At 48.4% G+C, this 21,658-nt stretch overlaps 1 protein-coding gene across 6 annotated transcripts in view; it reads left to right on the top strand.

Annotated features, from left to right (window-relative positions):
• Positions 1-21,658, top strand: part of LOC146398898 (uncharacterized) — a 72,902-nt gene that overhangs the window by 39,326 nt on the left and 11,918 nt on the right. For 4 of the 6 annotated variants that reach the window (XM_084979550.1, XM_084979548.1, XM_084979547.1 and 1 more), the window contains 7 exons: positions 149-232; positions 12,761-12,951; positions 13,401-13,425; positions 15,627-15,674; positions 17,222-17,442; positions 18,177-18,201; positions 21,250-21,300. In XM_084979550.1, coding sequence (XP_084835676.1) covers positions 13,410-13,425; positions 15,627-15,674; positions 17,222-17,442; positions 18,177-18,201; positions 21,250-21,300 — 361 coding nt within the window. In that variant the 5' untranslated portion in view covers positions 149-232; positions 12,761-12,951; positions 13,401-13,409. Of the gene's footprint in view, positions 1-10; positions 233-12,760; positions 12,952-13,400; positions 13,426-14,510; positions 15,675-17,221; positions 17,443-18,176; positions 18,202-21,249; positions 21,301-21,658 lie in introns of those variants that run through there. The other 2 variants (XM_084979551.1, XM_084979546.1) reach the window with 2 other exon arrangements.

Below are 21,658 nucleotides of genomic sequence, written 5' to 3'. Positions count from 1 at the left end.
TTCTTGGCTGCATTGTTGAAAGAAAGAAAATAGCCGTTAACAGTGATTTCCCAAACAGAATGGTTTTACTCTTTGGGAAGATAAAACCCTTTGACTCAGTTCCTGCGGTGATTTACTAACATGCCTTTGGTGTGCCTGTTGGTCCTAGGTGGAGTGGGGAACACACACCTCGTTCCTGTCTTCAAGCAACCTAGGATCTATTCTGCAGACAAAACATGGATCCATCCAAAAGGTAAGTCACAAGTAATGATGGTGTGTTGTGAATTTCTGCAAGGAGTGGAAGAGCCCACAGAGTTCTCAGCTTAAGACTCAGTTGTCTTCCCAGCTCTCTGAAGTCTTTCCTCACAGCAGCCCAGACACCCTGTGATGATCTCTGCCCTGACCATTCTCATTCACGTTCATTGGACTGTCCCCAGGTTTAACAGATAAGAACAAGATAGGCCCAGTTACATTGGCATTTCAGATAAACAACAGATATATTTTAAGTATACGGATGCCTCATGCAATATTTGAGACCTACTCAAAAGTATTCCATGTTTCCCTGAAATGCAGATGGATATATACCACATCTTTCTTGGCTCATCCTTCTGTAGATGCTTGGGTTGTTTTCTTGTCCTGGTGATTGTAACTCTGTTGTGATGAAATAGAGGTGCGTATGATCGTCAAGCGAGTGTTTTCGATAAATTGCCAGAAGTGGAATTGCTGGGTCACACTGTAGTTCTGATTTTAATTTTTTGAGCAATCTCATGCTGTTTTCCACTGTGGCTGCACCAGTAATGTTCCTTTTTCTCCACATGCTCTCCAACATTTATTGCTTGTGTGTGTGTGTGTTTATAATAACCATTCTCTAAGGGATGAGGTTGAAACATTATTGTGGTTTTGGTTTGTAGTTCCATTAGTGTGGTTTAACCTCTTGTCATAAGCCTGTTGGCCATTTTCTGTTTTCTTTGGAAAATGTCTATTCAGATCCTCTGCCCCAGTTTTTTGTTTGTTTGTTTTTTGTTTGTTTTGTGCCACACCCAAGGCACACAGAAGTTCCCAGGTAAGGGACGGAACCAGCAGCGCCCCATGGCACCGTAGTAACAATAGCAGATTTTTTGTATTTTTGCCACGTTCTTGGGCCGCTCTTGGGGCATATGGAAGTTCCCAGGCTAGGGGTTGAATCGGAGCTCTAGCCGCTGGCCCACACCACAGCCACAGCAATGCCAGATCTGAGCCGTGTCTGCGACCTACACCACAGCTCACAGCAACGCCAGATCCTTAACCCACTGAGCAAGGCCAGGGATCAAACCCACGACCTCATGGTTCCTAGTCAGATCCGTTAACCACTGCGCCACAATGGGAACTCCATTCCGCTGGTTTAATTTTCCCTTTCTATCACTTGCCTTTGAGGTCAGAGCCAAGTGTAAGCAGACAGATGTCCATGTGCTTACCACCTATGTTTTCTCCTAGACATTGTATGGTTTCATTTCTTCCATTTGAGTCTTTAGTCCATTTTAATTTGGGGATGTGTTGTAAGGTAGGGGTCTCGTTCCATTCCTTGCATGTGCCTGTGCAGTTCTTCCAGCACCATTGATTGAAGAAACTGTCCCTTGTCCATTGTATGCTCTGTGGTCCTTTGTTGGAAATGACTTGTCTGTGTCTGTGTTGGTTTTCCTTCTGGGCTGTCAGTGTTGTTTCACTGGTCTGTCTGTTTTGTTTTTGTGCCAGTCCTGATCTGTTTTGCTATCTATAGCTTTGTAGTGTAGTTTGAAATCAGGAAATGTAATCCTTCCAGCTTTGCTGCTCTTTCTCAAGATGGTTGTAGCTGATGGGGATCTATTGTGGTTCCATACAAATTTTAGAAGGGTTTCTCCTAGGTCTGTGCAATGTGCAGTTGGGATTTTGGTGGAGAGTGCATTGAGTCTCTGTTGCTTTTGGTAATCTGGACATTTGAATGATGTGAATTCACTCATAAACATGAAATATCTTTCCATTAATTTGTGCCTTTAATTTCTTTCCTCAACAGCATATAGTTTAGAGTGTACAAGTCTTTACCTTGCCTGGTTAAATTTATCTCTAGGTACTTTAGTTTTTTCTTTTACTTTCATTTTATTTATTTTTATCTATTTATTTATTTATTTTATTTTATTATTATTATTATTTTTTTTTGCTATCTCTTTGGGCGGCTCCCACGGCATATGGAGGTTCCCAGGCTAGGGGTCGAATCGGAACTGTAGCCACCGGCCTATGCCAGAGCCACAGCAATGCGGGATTTGAGCCGCGGCTGCAATCTACACCACAGCTCATGGCAACGCCAGATCGTTAACCCACTGAGCAAGGGCAGGGACCAAACCTGCAACCTCATGGTTCCTAGTCAGATTCCTTAACCACTGGGCCTTGACGGGAACTCCTAGGTACTTTATTTTTGATGCAATCATAAATACGATTTTTTGGTTTGTTTCTGTTTTAAATCTTCTATGTCTTTGTTCAGTCTTTCTTGTAATGTGTTGATCTTTGCCTCCAGTTTTTGTCTGAGCTCTTGGATCCTCTTCACAATCATTATTCTAAAGTCATTTTGCATGGAGGTGGGTGTGGGGGTTGTCTTGTTCCTTCATCTGGTTCATATTTCTCTGCCTTCTCATTTTGTATGCTTTTTGCATGATCTCCTTTTTGTAGGTTAGAGGTGTGTAGCCTGTCTTGCTTCTAGTGTCTGCCTCCTTGTAGGTGAAATAGAGGAGTTTATGGCCAGCTTCCTGATGGGAGGGACAGGTGCCTGCCCACTGGTAGGTGGAGCTGAGCCTTGTCCCTCTAGGGGGTGGACCTTTGTCTGTGGGTGTGATGTGGAGCACTTTAGGTACCTGTTTGTTGATCAGTGGGTCTGTGTTCCCAGCCTGTTTGTTGTTTGGCCTGGGGCTTCTCAGCCCTAACTTGTGGGACCAGATTGTTCCAAAAGGGCCACCTCCAGGGGAGCTCATGCCAACAACTATTCCTGGGACCTCTGCCTAGACTGTCCTGCCCTACAGTGTTTCCCAGTCACCCCCTCCTTTCCCAGGAGACCCTCCATGATTGGCCAGGTCATTCTGACCCAGATTCTTCTTGAGTGCCTGCTTAGCCCTGGGACCCAGTGCACATGAAAGCCTGTGTGCACCCTCCAGGAGTGGAGTTTCTGTCTCCCCCAGTCCTGTGGAGCTCTTGCACACAAGCCTCACTGGCCTTCAATGTCATGTGTCCCAGGGGCTCCTCCTTCCCGTGCCAGACTCCCTGGCTTAGGCACCTGCTGTGGGGTTCAGAAGTCTCCTGTGGGAAAGCCTCTGAAATAGAGTTCTTTTCCAGTTTGTGGGCTGCCCATGCAGGGGGTATGGGATTACTTCTACCATGAATGAGCACCTCCTGCTGTCTCAGTGTGGCTCCTTATTGCCTTTGGGTGTAGGATATCTTGTTCTTGGTAGTTTCCAGTCTATTTTGTTGATGGTCATTCAGCACATAGTTGTAATTTTGGTGTTTTCATGAGAGGAGGGGAGCTTGAGTCCTCCTACTCTGCCATCTTGTCTATTTCTTTCTTTCTTTTTTATTTTTTTGTCTTTTTATCTGTTCTGTGGAGGTTCCCAGGCTAGGGGTCTAATCAGAGCTGTAGCTGTGGGCCTACACCAGAGCCACAGCAATTCAGGATCCTCAACCCACTGAGCGAGGCTAGGGATCGAACCCACAACAGCATGGTCCCTAGTCAGATGCGTTAACCACTGAGCCACAACAGGAACTCCGTGTCTGTTTCTCTTCTTGGGGTTTTGTTTTGTTTTGTTTGTTTTTAGGGCTGCACTTGCAGCATGTACAAGTTTCCAGGTTAGGGGTTGAATCAGAGCTGTAGCTACCAGCCTACACCACAGCCACATGGGGTCTGAGCTGCATCTGCAACTACACCACAGCTCAAGGCAACACAGGATCCTTCACCCACTGAGCAAGGCCAGGGATTGAACCTGTGTCCTCATGGGTACTGTTGTGTTTTTTAACCATTGAACCATGACAGAAACGCCTGTTTCTCTTTTTGATGTTTTGTTATTATTGTATAGAAATGCCACTGATATGTACGTTGATTATGTAAACTGAAACATAACTGAATGTATTCATTCAAACAGTTTTTTGCTAGAGTATGTAGGATTTTCTATTATAGTATCATGTAATCGGCAAAAAGGACACTTTTACTTTTTTCATTTATGATTCAGATTCCTTTTATTTCTTTTTCTTGTCTAATTGTTAGTAGGACTTCAAATCCTATGTGGAATAAAAGGGGCAAGAGTGGGCATCCTTCTCTTGTTCATCATCTTAGAGGAGAAAAAGCGTTCAGCTTGTCACAGTTGAGTGGAATGTTAGCTGTAGGTTTGCAGTTGATGGCCTTTATTAAGTTGAGGTCCATTCCCTTTATACTTGCTTTGTTGAGACTTTAACATAAGTGGATGTAGAAGTTTATCTCATGGGTTTCTTTGCATCTATGGAAATAATCATATGGTTTTTACCCTTTTTGTTTTTCGGTTTTAGTTTTAGGAATGCACCCACATCATACAGAGGTTCCCAGGTTAGGGGTCTAATCAGAGCTAGAGCTGCAGGCCTACACCACAGCCAAGCAAGTTCTGTTTCCCTTCCCAGATGATGGAAGATTTTAGGCATTATTTCTTCCATTAATTTTTCTGTTCTGTTCTCTTTCTCTTCTTCTGGAACCACCCCTGTAATGCAAATGTTATTCTGCTTGATGGTATCCCATAGGTCCTTTAAAGTAGCCTAATTTTTTAAAAATTCTTTTTTCATTTTGCCTCTCTATCTGATTGAGTTCCATTGTTTTGTCAGGCAGGTCTCTGATTAATTCTCCTTCATCCAGTCTGCTGTCAAAGCCCTCGAGTGTGTTTTTCAGTTCATTAATAACTTCTCTTTGGTTCTTTCCTCTGCTTCCTGTCTCTTCATTGAAGATCTCTTTGTGTTCATTCCTTCTTCTGAGTTCAGTAAGCATCTTTATGTCCATGACTTCTGACTCTTTCTCAGGTCGATGGCTTATTTCCACTTCATTTTGTTCTTATTCTGTGATTTTGCCTTATGTTTGTTTTGTTTTTTTTTTAGAAAGATATCCCTGTGTTTCATTTTGCCTAATTTTCTGTGTGTGTTTCCATGCATTAGGTCCATTAGCCATCTCTCCCAGTCTTGAAGGAGAGGATATACTTGGGAGCTGTCCTGTAGGGCCCAGAGGCGCCAGCCCACTTGGCCACAAGAGCCAGGCACTCAAGGAGTGTCTCCTCTGTGGTCTGTGTGAACCCTCCTGTTGTGGTGGGGGCCCAGCTGTGATTCTCTTTGCTGGGAAGTGGGGAAGCACCGGTCTGGGACACAAGGTGCCTAGCTGCGGTGGGTGCGAAGCCCTGATTTTTTCATGTTCTCTCTGCTTGAAAGCCCTTGTGTCCTGATGTTTAATTTCGAACATAGTTCCTCCATTGTTCCAGAGCTGGCTTTTCTCCCATGTGGACTAAGGGGGCCGATCTAGGGCCCTGGTCCTCAGGAAGGCTTTGCAGCCTCTCTGGGTTGCTTTCTTCCCTTTCCCTTGCTTCAGACAGTGTTGCTACAGCCACAGCTGAGCAGCATGTCCACAACTGCCATACTTATACACACACCAGCCCTTGCCAAGCAGAAGTGTGGGAATGGGGTTCCTCTCAGTCAGCAGGAAGGGGAGGCTGTTTCTCAGAGCCCATTTCCCTCCTAGCCATGGAGATGCACCCGCGAATGAGCTCCAGTGCTGAGCAGGTCAGCTTCCTTTTCTCAGAGAGTCAGGGGGCTGTGTGTTCATGTTTTCCTCTGTGGGACTGAATATGAAGGTGAAAAATAGGATTTCTTTTTTTGTCTTTATGCTATTTCTTTGGGCCACTCCCACAGCATATGGAGGTTCACAGGCTAGGGGTCTCATCAGAGCTGTAGCCCCTGGCCTACGCCAGAGCCACAGCAGCACGGGATCCGAGGCACATCTGCAACCTACACCACAGCTCATGACAACGCCAGATCATTAACCCACTGAGCAAGGCCAGGGACCATACCCACAACCTCATGGTTCCTAGTCGGATTTGTTAACCACTGAGCCATGACGGGAACTCCTGAAGTTTGCTTTTTAAATAAATTTAAGTTAAATATGTGTCCTTTTGAAGAATTCATTCCTACTTACAGCAAAGTATGCCTAAGGGTCATGTTTAAAAACATGTTCCCTGAGAATTTTTCTACCTGTATAGAATCCAGTAGTAAAGAAAAGAAAAGGAATACCGCCATGAACTACCACATGAGGTAAAATGAGGTAGGATGTATTGTTTGATGAGAACCTCAGTAGTGTATCTTAATTGTGGAATTTCATCCAAAAAAAACGGAACCAAAACTCTCATAAGATTCAGCAAATCCATTGCTAGGGCTTCTGATGAAAACGAACATCCTAATTTGAAAAGATAGGAGCAGCTCTGTCCACTGAAGTGTCCCTTAGACTTTTTCTCTCACATAACTTCTTTTCACAACAGCGAGTGATAATGTGTAGACCAGCCAGGTCATGGCAGCAGCCTGTGTCCACTGAGGGATGAGTCAAGAAGATGTGGTGTCCATATGCAGTGCAGTGGTATTCGGCCAGAAAAGAGAGTGGCCTCTTGCCATTTGCTGCACCTTGGGTGAGCCTAGAAAGTATTATGCTGAAGGCCACAGTCAGACAAATCAGGATACTATGTGATGTCCCTGATTTGTGCAGTCTAATACCCAAAACCAATGATCAAACACACCAAAGAGTAACAGACTCATAGATACAGGGAGGAAAAGAGGACTCCATCTCCCTTGTTGTCCTATCAGAAGAGCGATGCATTTGGTCTCTCAATTTTAGATACTTGGGGAGAATCAGCCATGGCAGAGTTGTCTCTCACAGCCTCCCATACCTTACACCCTCCCTGCTTGGCTTGAAATATTGCAGTGCTCTCAGTTTTCTCCAGGAATTGTCTCATGTTCCATGTGGGCTGGTGCTCAGTTTGCTCTCGAGCCAGATTTCATGACACTGTCCCAGGCACTGGTGTGATGAGGGGTTGAATTTTGAGAAGAATACATTTCATCCTAGAACTTTGAGTTAGCTAAAGTTTGTTGCTTAGAAAATTATGAGATATGTGTTTTAAGGCAACCCACTGTTGAAAGTAGGGTGAGTCCTTGTTTCCTAACTGTTCAAGGCATAGTAAGTTTTGTACGTATACAATGACAGGGACACTGTTAATGAAGAACCAGTGGAAAGATAATGAAGTGTACAGATTGTTGCATCCAGAGAAAAATTCTACACACGGTCATTGAGTGAAGACTTTTGCAACTTGATGAGCATATGCTTAGTGTGTGGCATTTTACAATTTAATTTCTATAACTACTCCTTTTCTTCTGAACAAATGTTACCTATGGAGTGTAAAAATGTCTGGTGCCTCAACTACCAGAAATGAGTGGAAATGGTATTTCCATCAAAAAATGGGAGCCCTTTTAAATCTCACCATGGTAGGATTTTGCAATTCCCCTAAACGTTGAAGACCCATTATATTTGGGGAGGTCTTTTTCTCTCCAGTAATGTCTTTTCAAAACAGAGAGTAATACTGTTTGATTGTAGGATGCAGTTTTTGAAATAAAATGTTGACCCTGTCCAGGGAAACGGCCACTAGGCTATATAGAGCAGGTGGACCCAGAGGGGGCAGAGTTGCCTTCCCTCTGAAAGTTCCAGGCCTCTGACCAGTTTCCACGGCAATGGAATGCTGCCCACGGAGCCTTGTGGTTCAACTGCCAGTCTGTGAGAAGAGACGTGTGTGTTGGCCACAGCTGGGAGGCTCTCCCCTTCACTGCTCAAGTGTCAGACGATGGGCAACCTTAGCTGTTGTTGCGGAGGTATGTTGCTACTGTTCTAAAGGCTGTTTCCTCAGATGGGTGGTTCATTTTGACTAAACATATTATCTCCATCTTTATCTCCATTGCCACCAGTCTCATCAGTCTCTCAAGCCATAGGTCTGTTATACAGGCTTGCTGTATGACTAAGGTATATCTTAATGCTCCGAGTGAGCCAACTGCCTCAAGTATTTTCCTAAATGTGAGAAAAGACTCGTGTCTCGTGGCAGTTTGAAACACGTTCTCCCAGAGCACAGAGACGGCAAACATGCCCCTCTGCCTTTTTCGAAGCACGAGGCCCTCGCTGTCAGCCCTGCAGTAGACATTCAAAAGAGGGACGTTACAGCGCCACTCTTCTCAGTGTACATGTCGATGTCTTAATGCACATGCTAGCAGTCCAAAGGCAGAGGAATTTCGATGGAGCAAGAAACGGGGATTTTTCAGGTTGGATTTCCCCGGGTTGATGAGGACTAGCCCACTGGCTCTTTGGGTGTTAGCTGGTAGTGTGGTGACAAGGGCCAGTGCCAGCAGGTTAGTGGGGTGAACATTGGGTAAGGAAAGGAAGGAAGGTCTCTCTGGTGATCCTCAGAGAGACCCAGGGTGGGGTCTTCAAGCTGAGGTCTGGAGGGGGTCTCTCTAGGAGGAGCACTGTCCCTGCCACTCTCAGGTCTAGAGAAGGATGAGGAGTGTCCAGAGTATAGAGTGGGTTTGGGTGACAGAAGACTTGCACTCTGGCCCATTGTCAGCCAGACCTTCGTCAAGGTTGCTCAGACTGGTGCTCTGATGCAACGTCAGTGAGACCTGGAGAGTCACAGATTTCCTTTCCTAACCCCGCCCCCCAGCAGGCACTCATCCGGATGGCCACCTCCCCAGTGAGTCCACAGGACTTGATCATCCAGGTGTGGTCTGCCGCAGGAAAGCTGATTCTTGCTAGAGCCGTCATGTGAACTTGAAGGTGTTTTGATCCCTGAGTCAAATTGGGGATCCAAGCAGACCGCTGTTCACATGAGGTGGTCAGCTGGTCACTGTGAAGGGCTGCCAAGGGAAGATTGGGGGAGGATGGGCCGAGTTGGGGTTTGTCTAGTCCTCCAGAGGAGCTCTTTTTGGATGAATGTTTGTATTTTGGGTTGTGGGTCAGAAGATAGAGGCAAAATGTTGGGTAAAGAATTGGACTGCTCTCCTGGCTCTGATATGTTCTCCAGGATCACCCCAGGACATCTTGGGGGCAGCAGGATTCAACAGAGAGAGAGAGAGAGAGAGAGAGAGAGAGAGAGAGAGAGAAAGTGGAGTTCTGGATTCAAGCAAGAGTCCAGGGCATGATCTCAGCGCCAAGCAGGCTTCAGTGGTTCAGGGGGATGTGTGACCTGAGGGAACCAACTGCACTCTTGTCCCAGATCTGCTCACACATGATTGGCGCGACTCTTGAGAAGATGCTCTAAGTTTCAGTGCTGTCCACTGGAAGATAGGGGTTCGAGCCCCTGTTTTGAACCCTCTTCCTCTAAAGTGGCATGATGTGCAGATCAGGGAACGTGACAGGAGACATTCTCCCTGAGCCATAAAGCCCCCTTCCCATGGAAAGGCCTTCTCCTGTTTGGTTCTTCCTCACTCTTTAATTATTGTCTGTATCTGGTCTATTTGGAATGTGGGTCTTTTTCTCTCACCTGTCTTGTGTTCTCAAGCAGAGAGTAACACTGTGTGGTTCTGGGATGCATTTTTTGAGACAACATGTTGACCCTGCACTGCCATCCCTGTCCGTAGAAAGACACATTAGTCTAGACAGAGCAGGTGGGCCCAGAGGGGGCAGAGTTGCCTCCCCTCTGAAAGTTCCAGGCCTTGACTGGTTGCCACAGCAATAGGATGATACCCACGGGGTCCTGCGGTCCAACTGCCACTCTGTGAGTGGAGAGGTGTGTGTTGGGCCACAACTGGGAGGCTCTCCCCTTCACCCCTCAAGAGTTGGACGATGGGCAACCTGAGCTGTTGTTGGGGAGGTATGTTGATACTGATCTAAAGGCTGTTCCATCAGATGGCATAGTTTACCCTGATGGAAAATGTTCTCTGATTTTTTTTTTCATTTCCACCACTTCAATTTGTGTACAGAGATGTAAATCTCTTATACAGCCATTTTGTATTACTCTTAAGATTTTTAATTATTTCTTCCTGGTTGGGCGCCTCAATTTTTTTCTTAATTTATACAATACTCCTTCCTATTTCCCATGTACAAACCTTCTCCCATCACACTAACCCTGGTAATACCCTACTCTGCCTTTATTCAGTGCAGAGGGACCCTGATTCCATTCTTCAATACACATGATGGAAATGGGCATTTATAGCTCCACTCTTCTGAATGCACATATCAACGTCTGAAGCCACATAATTGCAATTTTTTTTGTCCCTTTTGCTATTTCTTGGGCTGCTGCCACGGCATATGGAGGTTCCCAGGCTAGGGGTCGAATCGGAGCTGTAGCCGCCAGCCTACACCAGAGCCACAGCAACTCGGGATCCAATCCATATCTGCAACCTACACCACAGCTCAGAGCAATGCCGGATCTTTAACCCACTGAGCAAGGGCAGGGACCGAACCTGCAACCTCATGGTTCCTATTTGGATTCGTTAACCACTGCTCAACAACGGGAACTCCCAATAATTGCATTTTAAATGTAGAAATTGATTGTAAGGAGTGAAACTTGGATTTTCAAGTAGGATTTCCATGGGTTGATGATGATAAGCTCCCTGGGTAGTTGGCTATTCGCTGGTAGTGTGCTGAGAACACACAGTGCTGGTAGGTTCGTGGGGTGACCATTTGGTAACTGAGGGAAGGAGGGTCCGACTGGTGATCCACAGAGGGAGACTTAGGGTCAGGTCTTCAAGCTGAGAGTCTCTAAAGGGTCCCTTTTAGAGGATAGAAGACTATCCCTGCCACTGCAGGGTCTGAAGAAGGATGAGGAGTTTCCAGGGTACAGATTGGGTTTGGGTGAAGAATGACTTGAGCTCCTGCTCATTCTCAGCCAGACCTTGGTCCAGGCTGCAGAGGAGGAGCTCAGACTCCTATTGCTGTACAGCAGCAAGGGGTACAACATTGTCAGTCAACAGTATTTTCATCACAACAATTTTTTAAAGAAAATTGTGTGAGACATTGACAGTCAGAGATTTTAATTTACTAAACAGTCAGAGCACTGGCCCAGATGGTCTCCTCCCGAGTGAATTCCCAGGAACCTCTTATCCAGGCATGATCAGCTGAAGGGAAGCTCATTCTTGGCATCCAGTCGAGACTGTTCTAAGCTCTGAGCCATCTTGGGAGTGAAACAGACCCCTAGTCGCTGGAGGTTGTCAGCTGGTTGTCATGAAAGTGTAATGTGATGCAGTGGATGACATGAAGATTTGGGGGAGAATGCCTGGGTTGGAGTATCCACGGAGCCAGGGCAAAGCCTCGGTCCTTCAGAGGGGCTTTGTTTGGAGGAAAATGTTGGATTCAGATCAGGGATTAAAGCATGGAGACAAAGGGCTGGATAAGGGTTTGGACTGATGTCTTGGTTCAGCATCTCCTGCAGGGAAGGCATCAGAGCTTGCCCACTAAAACCTTGGGATGGGAGGACTTGTGGGAGAGTGAGAAGATCTCTTGATTCAAGGGTCCAGGGCATGGTCTTGGCCCTGAGCAGGTGTCCGGCCTTCAGGGTTCAGGGATTTCTGTCCTCAAGGAACCAACTACATTCTTGGCCCACATCCATCCTTCAACATTGCCGTGATTCTTGGCAAGTTAGTCTAAAGTTCAATGCCCTCTACTGTCAAATCAGGCTTACACTCTCTGGGTTGCACCCCCTTCGCCTGCAACCGGGCCAACTTGGGGATGAGAGGAGATGATGAGAGAGACGCTACATGACCTGGAAAGCTTCCTTCCCATGATGTTCTTCCATACTCTCTTGCTGTGGAGCTATTCAAACCCCCTCTTTTGATCCAACCAGCCCCAAGACTCAAGCTTATGCAGGTAGTCATTCAATGAAACCAATCCCAAATGTTAACAAGAGATCCGTGGATAAACCAAAGGCAGTATGAATCCACATAGGAATAAAATTCTACCGGAGAAAAAATTGTAATTATGTTAAATATGTTGCTACATGGATGATCCAAAATGAAACACACTTTTAACAATAGTGAAGTCAGACAGACACAGGAAAAGAAATATTGAACAATTCAACATATAGGCGGTAAGTAGATTAGGCAGATTGTCAAAGGTGGAAAGTAGAGAGGGCTAAGACTTGGCAGCAGGGCTGAAGGGGGAGTCATTGCTGAATGGGTGCAGAGGTCCTATAAGTTATGATGAGAAAGGTTGTTATGGACAGTGGTGCAAAGTACATGGCTTGTGAAGGCATGCCCGACCCCTGAATTTCCTATTGCCAAAGTATTCCAAAGAGAAGCATTATGTATCTAAGAAAAGAAAAGAGGTGAAACATCCCAGAGGATGGCGTGTGAACACAGGAGCACCCTGTGGGAAGAGTAGGGAAGCTGAAATGATCTCCTGCCATTTCAGAAGATGGAGGAATGTGGCTGGAGAGGAAAATGGGCAGGAGGATTCACGAGACTCTGTCATGGCAGCAGAGCCTGCATGCTCGTGTTGGCCATTTCTCAGATGGAGAATATGCCACGGAGAGGTTCCCTTTAGCAAGAGAGGCAGAGGCTCCCTTTCTCAGGTCTTTCAAGGTGCTCTCTGCCGTCCTTCAAAACGTTTACCCGGGAGGATGGGCCAAGAGAAGCTCCATCCATGCTTCATCCCACCCCCACCCCTTGACTCCCAGCCCATGTCCAGTCAGGTGTGGCACCCAGAGTACCTCCTGATCAGCATCACTGCCTTGCTGACAGTGACTGTGTGTCCCCCTAGAAACACACGACAATGTTGTGGAGGCCAGTGGGAGTGAGAAGACCGAAGAGGAGGCCCCAGCCGGGGAAAATGAGGAGGAGGAAGGCTCGCCCAATAACAAGGAGGAGGAGGAGGCCACAACAAGTGGAAATAACGAGGAGGAGTCCCCAGCCAGCGACAGGGCCGAGCAAGAAGCCCAGACTGCCCCCAAGGTAAGCTCACTTTTCATGATCTGAGATTTAAAAAGGTGCCTCCTTTCTTCTTGGATGTGCCTACTTCAGAAATGGAAATCGGAGGAAGTCCATTATAGAGGATATATGCAGATTCCTCTTTGAAGGGATGTTGAGTCAAAGTTTGGTACCAACCAATAACTCCTTCCAAGGGGCATTGGCAAAAGTGACCCTATCAGTTCTGCAGTGTATGGTAGGGAGCATTTTTCTTTGAAGAAGACCAAAATTTTCTTAAATGAACATGGCCTTGAGAGATCTTCTTTGAAAAGCTGGTGCCTTTTCCACAGGTGTCTTTGCTGTCTTCTTTTGGGGAAACAGACTCAACTCTGCCTTCTGTCTGTGTGCCTGCGGTCCGCAACCACAGGAAGACCTGTGGCCACAGTGGGGAGGATGCTGTGACACTCACAGTGTTTTCTTTTCTCTCATCACAGGTGGACGGGATGGATGATGAAAGCCGTAAGTATTCTGGAACCCGGCTCTGCTGAGGAGAAGTCCAGGTGTTGAGGAAGGGCGGGGGGTGCTTTCCTGCCCCTTTGGTTGCAGAGACACCCTGATTCTGGGTTCCTCCTGGGAAAGGGGGTGAAGGATGGGGTGAAAGAGACTGACTTCCCACAAAAGGGCCATCCCAAGTCCTCGGGTCCCTGGAGGAAAGGAGGCTCTTTGTATGGTGGGGGTAGGTGTCCGGGAACATTGGGGGGTGTGCGTGTGAGGGCCTGTTGGTGTGATTGTGAACCAGTGTGAGTGGGTGTGTTTTGTGGGGAGTCACTTGTGCCTTAGCACCACATAGCTGTCCAGTTTCTCGTTGAACAGTCTCATGATGACCGCAGGCTAACTGTCCATTCCCTCATTCTCCCTGCACCCGCTGGGAGCAAGGTTTGGGGAAAAGGCTTTCCTTCCTCTGTTGGTCTTTCGTTTCCTCTTTTCTTCCCCCTCTGCTTGGTGCAGACTTTCATGCTGTTGTTTCAAACATGTGCCGTGAACTCGAGCCTCTTGAGGTTGTAAGTGTCCCGAGGGAGTGTTGTGAACGCTGTGCTCCCCCCGCACCTCCTGCCCACTCGGGGCAGCCACCCTTCCAGCCTCTGCTCAGGAGTGGTCTTTCAGACACCTCATGTGCATGACATCAGAGAGTCTTTGTCCTTCTGTGTCTGACTGGCTTCACTTGAAGTGATGTCCTCCAGCGAGTTCCTTTTGAGGCTCAGAGCTCATGAACCTGACCAGTACCTATGAGGACACGGGTTCGACCCTTGACCTTGCTCAGTGGGTTAAGGATCTGACTTTTCCCTGAGCCACGGTGTAGGTTGCAGACATGGCTCAGATCCCAAGTTGCTGTTGCTGTAGCATAGGCAAGCAGCTGTAGCTCTGATTCAGCTCCTAGCCTAGGAACCTCCAAATGCCTCAAGCGAGGCCCTAAAAAGACCAAAAGAAATGATATTGAGATTTTGATATGTGTTGTAGTGTACCTGCTGTTTTTTCATGTAGTATGAAATGTCAATGATATTCCGTCTTCCAATCTATTTTTTTTATTTTTCTGTATTTTTCAGGCCTTGCTCATGACATAATGAAGTTCCCAGGTGAGGGGTCAAATCTGAGCTATTTATGCCAAACTACACCAGAGCCACATCCACACCTACAACACACGTCTGTGACCTACACCACAGCTCAAATCAACACTGGACCCTTAACCCACTGAGTGAAGCCAGGGATTGAACCTGCTTCATCATGGATATTAGTTGGGTTCATTCCTGATGAGCCACAATGGGCACTCCTCCTTCCCCTCTGTGAACATGGAATGTCATTTGAATTCTTTGTGACTTATTCAATTCTTTCAGCAATGTTTTGTAGTTTTCAGTGTAAAAGTTGTTTCCTTTCTTAGAGCCCTGAGCCTGCTTTCCAGCTACTCCAGCAGCACCATGAGAAGGACGGGCTCGTGAAAACATTGGCGTGTCCCTCACTGCCTCTGCACTGAGCTCTGATTATGGCAGCACAGGTGTTGTGGGCCATACACAGCACCTCTGCTTACCCGTGGGTTCTGCTAGGAATCGGTCTAGAATGTCACCGTTGCCATCTCTCTTTGGGGGTCTGCAGGGCCTCCCAGAATTCCTGGCACAGGTTCATGAGCACAGGAGATACATACAGATGAATGATCAGGTCAGACCAGCCAACTGGTCTGCAGTAAAGCATGTCCGGGGAGGGGAGGTCATATCTTGCTCATCTTTGAATCTCCACCCTGAACACGATGCCTGATGTGGCAGTCACTGGCAGATCACCTCTTTATACTTCATGGAATTCTGTAATAAATAGTGCAATCCATTCATATAAAACACAGCACCGTTCAATTGCTTACTCAGCTATCCCCTTTTCAGTGTGTGTAGAGGTGGAATTTCAGGTGTGTCAGTTTAGAGGTAGGAGCTATAAAGGGCCATAGAAGGAAGAAGTTGAAAGGTCATTCCTTCAGCACGTTGCTGTCCTTCGAATGTTGGCATCTGTGCTCACCTTGTGTGGAAGGGTCTCAGTCCATGGAGCAGAGGGAAGGTCTGGGAGCCTGGAGGAAAACCCAGGGTGATGCTCTGTAACCTGCAGTCACCTCAGGGAAGCCGGAGAAACGGGAGGGCCACTCTTTCTAACTCCTTGATTCCCCTGATGGTGTGTTTCTACAGACTCAGTGGTGGAGAGCCTGAGCAGCCGCCAGGATGAGGAGGCTGCAGGTAGGGAAGAGCACGCAGCTGGGATCCAGTGGGAGAGGGTTCCTGGGAGCACCTGGGTTCCGCCTGCTGCCGGGAGAGGGAGGAAGTGGGGGATAGGACTTGGCGGGTGGGTGGGTGGGTGGCCTAATGAGTGGCACTCTGCTGTGGTGTTTTCCCCTGTGAAATGGATACCACGAAGAAGACTTGGGTCCCTGGTCTTTGTTGTGCTGTGTTTGTATTCCTCTCTCCTTTTCTTTGAGAGGGAGAATCGATTTTCCCTCCCAAAGCTGCTCCTTCCTGCTTTGGTCTCTGCCCGTTGTGCAAGTTTGCTTTGTGATTGGCACCGTGAGGGCCCAGTGCACAAGAGCTGTTGACTTGGTTTCCTTTATTGGCCTTGAGGGACCTGAAGTGGTGGCACCTTGACCCTGGAGACCAAGTTGGTCGAGTGAGTGTCAGGTGGTGGGTGAGAAGGCAGCTCTCTGGCTCTGCATGTTTGGGATTTCTGGCCTCCCTGTCCTATTGTGTCTTCACGGTGTGTCCTGAGGGAAGGGATGTTCGCAGAGTTGGATGAGTTAAAGGAGGCATACTTGGAGTTCCAGTGGTTAAGGAATCCAACTAGGAACCATGAGATTGCGGGTTCGATCGCTGGCTTCACTCAGTGAGTTAAGGATCCAGTAATGCCGTGAGCTGTGGTGTAGGTGGCAGATGCAGCTGGGATCCTGCCTTGCTGTGGCTCTGACATAAAATGGCAGCTACGGCTCCTATTAGACCCCTAGCCTGGGAACCTCCATATGGCATGTGTGTGGCCCTAAAAAGCAACAAGTATCAATAGAAAAAAAAAAATAGAGAAATCAGGCAGCACAGAGAAGGAAATATCGTGCAACTCAACATATAGGCGGTAACCAGACTCGGCAGTGTCAGAGATGGAAAGTAGAAATGGCCAAGCCCTGGCAGCAGGGCTGAAGGGGGAGTCATTCCTGAATGGGTGCAGAGGTCCTATGAGTTATGATGAGAAAAGTTGTTATGGACAGTGGTGCAAAGTACATAGCATTGGGAAGGCCTGCTCTCCCCGTGAGTTTCCTATTGCCAAAGTATTCCAAAGAGAAGCATTATGTATCTAAGAAAAGAAAAGAGGCGAAACATCCCAGAGGATGGCGTGTGAACACAGGAGCACCCTGTGGGAAGAGTAGGGAAGCTGAAATGATCTCCTGCCGTTTCAGAAGATGGAGGAATGTGGCTGGAGAGGAAAATGGGCAGGAGGATTCACGAGACTCTGTCATGGCAGCAGAGCCTGCATGCTCGTGTTGGCCATTTCTCAGATGGAGAATATGCCACGGAGAGGTTCCCTTTAGCAAGAGAGGCAGAGGCTCCCTTTCTCAGGTCTTTCAAGGTGCTCTCTGCCGTCCTTCAAAACGTTTACCCGGGAGGATGGGCCAAGAGAAGCTCCATCCGTGCTTCATCCCACCCCCACCCCTTGACTCCCAGCCCATGTCCAGTCAGGTGAGGTGCCCAGAGTACCTCCTGAGCAGCACCACCGCCTTGCTGACAGTGACTGTGTGTCCCCCTAGCAACCCTCGATGATGTTGTGGAGGCCGGTGGGAGTGAGAAGACGGAGGAGGAGGCCCTGGCTGGGGCAAATGAGGAGGAGGTGGGGCCGGGAACTGAGAAGGTGCAGGAGGAGGCTGCCTGCATTGACGAGGCAGAGGAGGAGGCGGGCCCATCCCTTGAAAATGACGAGGAGTCCCCAGCCAGCGACCTGGTTGAGCAGGAAGACCAGCTTGCCCCCAAGGTAAGCTCACCTTTCTTGATCGGAGATTTAAAAAGGTGCCTCCTTTCTTCTTGGATGTGCCTACTTCAGAAAAGGAAATCTGAGCAAGTCCATTATAGAGGATATATGCACATTCCTCTGTGGAGGAATGTTGAGTCAAAGTTTGGTACCAACCAATAACTCCTTCCAAGGGGCATTGGCAAAAGGGACCACATCAGTTCCCAAGTGTACATAGGGAGCATTTGTCTTTGAAGAAGCCTGAATGTTTTGTTTTGTTTTGTTTTGTTGTCTTTTTGCCTTTTCTAGGGCCACTCCTGTGGCATATGGAGGTTCCCAGGCTCAGGGTCAAACCAGAGCTGTAGCCACCGGCCTGCGCCAGAGCCACAGCAACGCGGGATCCGAGCAACGTCTGCAACCTACACCTCAGCTCACGGCAATGCCGGATCCTTAACCCACTGAGCAAGGCCAGGGATCGAACCCGCAACCTCATGGTTCCTGGTCGGATTCGTTAACCACTGCGCCACGACGGGAACTCCAAAGAAGCCTGAATGTTTTTTAAATGAACGTGGACTTGGGAGGTCTTCCATGAAAAGCTGGTGCCTTTTCCACAGGTGTCTTTGCTGTCTTCTTTTGGGGAAACGGACTCAACTCTGCCTTCTGTCTGTGTGCCTGCGGTCCGCAACCACAGGAAGACCTGTGGCCACAGTGCGGAGGATGCTGTGACACTCACAGTGTTTTCTTTTCTCTCATCACAGGTGGACGGGATGGACGATGAAAGCCGTAAGTATTCTGGAACCCGGCTCTGCTGAGGAGAAGTCCAGGTGTTGAGGAAGGGCGGGGGGTGCTTTCCTGCCCCTTTGGTTGCAGAGACACCCTGATTCTGGGTTCCTCCTGGGAAAGGGGGTGAAGGATGGGGTGAAAGAGACTGACTTCCCACAAAAGGGCCATCCCAAGTCCTCGGGTCCCTGGAGGAAAGGAGGCTCTTTGTATGGTGGGGGTAGGTGTCCGGGAACATTGGGGGGTGTGCGTGTGAGGGCCTGTTGGTGTGATTGTGAACCAGTGTGAGTGGGTGTGTTTTGTGGGGAGTCACTTGTGCCTTAGCACCACATAGCTGTCCAGTTTCTCGTTGAACAGTCTCATGATGACCGCAGGCTAACTGTCCATTCCCTCATTCTCCCTGCACCCGCTGGGAGCAAGGTTTGGGGAAAAGGCTTTCCTTCCTCTGTTGGTCTTTCGTTTCCTCTTTTCTTCCCCCTCTGCTTGGTGCAGACTTTCATGCTGTTGTTTCAAACATGTGCCATGAACTCGAGCCTCTTGAGGTTGTAAGTGTCCCGAGGGAGTGTTGTGAACGCTGTGCTCCCCCCGCACCTCCTGCCCACTCGGGGCAGCCACCCTTCCAGCCTCTGCTCAGGAGTGGTCTTTCAGACACCTCATGTGCATGACATCAGAGAGTCTTTGTCCTTCTGTGTCTGACTGGCTTCACTTGAAGTGATGTCCTCCAGCGAGTTCCTGTTGAGGCTCAGAGCTCATGAACCTGACCAGTACCTATGAGGACACGGGTTCGACCCTTGGCCTTGCTCAGTGGGTGAAGAATCCCGCATTGCGGTGAGCTGCGGCAGAGGTCCCAGACGCGGCTGGTATCCAGCTTGGCTGTGGCTGTGGTGTCGGCCGGTGGCCACAGCTCTGATTTGCCGCCTCGCCTGGGAATTTCCATCTGCTGCGGGGGCAGCCCTCAAGCCCAAAAGTGAATCAGTCAATAATGTCCTCGAGTTCTCTGTGCATTGCTGCAATGGGTAGGGTTTCCTTCTTCTGTGACAACGGAATACCTTGCTATGGTCTGTATCCACCCCGTTGTCTTTCTCAGTCTGTGTGCCCGTGGACACTGGGGCTCTGTTTCTGTTGGGCTCTTGTGTATGGCGCTGCCGTGATCCTGGGATGGCAGGTCTCTTTACCCGACACTGATGGATCTTCCTTTACATGTCCATGCAGCAGTGGGATTGCAGGGTCCTGCCGTGGTGTTTCCCGTCCTGGCTGGCCCCGTTGACATTCCCTGCTACAGTGTCCAGAAGTCCCAGGCAGTCACATCTTCCCAAACATCTGTTCAGGTTTGAAAACACTCCGTGTCCTACCAGGTGGGAGGTGATACCTCGTGGTGCCTTTGCTTTGCCTTTCCATTGTGATAGGCGACTTTGGGAAACATGCCCTCTGTGTGCTGCTCTCTGTGGTCTTCTTGGACGGTGGGTCTCTCCCAGGCTTCCACTCATCTACAACTGAGGTATTTGCCTTTTGATTCAATTGATTTGTAGTTGTTTCCCATATATTCCAAATATGAGCCCCTGTTTCAAATACAAGATTTACAAATATCCTCTTCTGTAGGTTGTCTTTCCATTCAGTGGATTGTTAGACACTGTCCTTTCTGTTTGTTTCTATTTTAATGGAGGTACAGTGTTGTTTCACTCTCTGCTGTGGAGCAACGTTCCCCAGTCGTGTGTGTCCATTAACGTATGTTCCTTTTTTGATATTATTGCCGTCTGAGATCAGGTCGATTACAGGAGATTGGATCTCGTTCTCCGTGTGCTGCAACAGGAGGACCTTGTTGTCTCTCCATTCTCAATGCCGTAGTTGGCATCAACTGCCCCCAAACTCCCAGTCCGTGCCCTTCACAACCACAAGTCTGTTCTCTGCATCCGTGGGTTCTGTGGACAGGTTCCTTTGTGCCGTGCTTTAGATTCCACCTCTAAGTGAGATCAGGTGGTATCCGTCTTTCTCTTTGTCACGTACTTCACTTTGCACGAGAATCTCTCGATCCATCCCTATTGTTTTGAGTGGCATTGGTTTCTTCTTCGATTTTCTGGCTGAGTCGTGAATTCCATCAGCTATGTGGACCACATCGTCATGAGCCATTCATCTGTCTGTGGACATGAGGTGGCTTCCCTGTCTTGGCTGTTGTGAACAGTGCTGCCATAAACATTGAGGGGCATATGTCTTTTTCCTGGATACATTTGTCCTGATATTTCCCAGGGTGCTCGGCTTGCTAGGTCGCATGCCCTGCTGTGTTCAGTTTTCGCAGGACCCTCCATGGTGTCTTCCATAGTGGTTGTACCAGTGTACGTTCGCATCGGCAATGCTGGGGCGGGGGAGCCTTTTCTCCACCCGTATCTGCGACCGACACCAGAGCTCTCGGCAACGCTGGATCCTTAACCCCCTCAGCGAGGCCAGGGATCAACCCCGCAAGCCCGTGGTTCCTAGTCGGATTCGTTTCCGCTGTGCCCTGACGGGAACTCCTGGGTGGTTTCTTTGCTGTTGTTGTTGTGGAGGTGTATGAGTTTTCTTTATATATGTTTTGGAGGTGAACCTCACGGGCAGTGGTCCCTTTCTCCTCAGTGCTTCTGTAGAGCTGCTGTCCACAGTGTGCCAGCCACTGGCCAGAAGGAGCCATTTCTGCTTAATTGAGTTCAGTCAGTAGTTAGGTCTGCCTCTTGCAGTGAACAGAATAAAGCAGCCTATGGTTCACTCCCAGGGGCCACCACACAAGTGTGTCCATGCAGCTGGAATTTCAGGTGTGTCACCCTGGAGCTGAGGCCTCCAGATGGACTCGTAGAAGGGAGATGTGTAAGGCTCCATCCCTCAGCAGCCCACGATCTCTGAAGGTTTGCCACTGTGGCCAATGTTTTATGGAAGCTTCTGAGGCCGTAGAGCAGAGGGAAGTTCTGAGCACACGGAGGACAAGCCAGGGTGGTGCTGTGTGGCCGCAAACAACCCTAAGTAGGGGATACGTGTGGGGGACAGGCTCTAACACCTTGATTCCTTATGTCTGTGTCTCTGCAGTATGTTTCATGGAGAGTCTGAGTGACAGCAACCATGATGAAAGTGATACAGGTAAGAACAGCTCTCAGGTAGGAGCCAATGGGAGAGGGATCCCGGGACACTTGGGTGACGCCTGCTGCTTGGAGTGTGGGGCAGGTGAGTCTGAAACTTAAAAACAGAAAGAAATTGATGTAAAGATGTTCACCGCCTACTTTAATAAGGAGAGGGAGCAGATATGAGATGCCTGAATGTTGGCATCTGTGCTCACCTTGTGTGGAAGGGTCTCAGTCCATGGAGCAGAGGGAAGGTCTGGGCACCTGGAGGAAAAACCAGGGTGATGCTCTGTACCCGTAGTCACCTCAGGGAAGCCGGAGAAACGGGAGGGCCACTCTTTCTAACTCCTTGATTCCCCTGATGGTGTGTTTCTACA

This window comes from Sus scrofa, chromosome 10 (assembly GCF_054392235.1).
Source record: "Sus scrofa isolate SSC_HxYL_T2T_F1_AM1 chromosome 10, Sscrofa_HxYL_maternal_Yorkshire_Landrace_v2.0, whole genome shotgun sequence".
Taxonomy (NCBI): domain Eukaryota; kingdom Metazoa; phylum Chordata; class Mammalia; order Artiodactyla; family Suidae; genus Sus; species Sus scrofa.
This window is presented reverse-complemented; position numbering and strand designations above follow the sequence as displayed.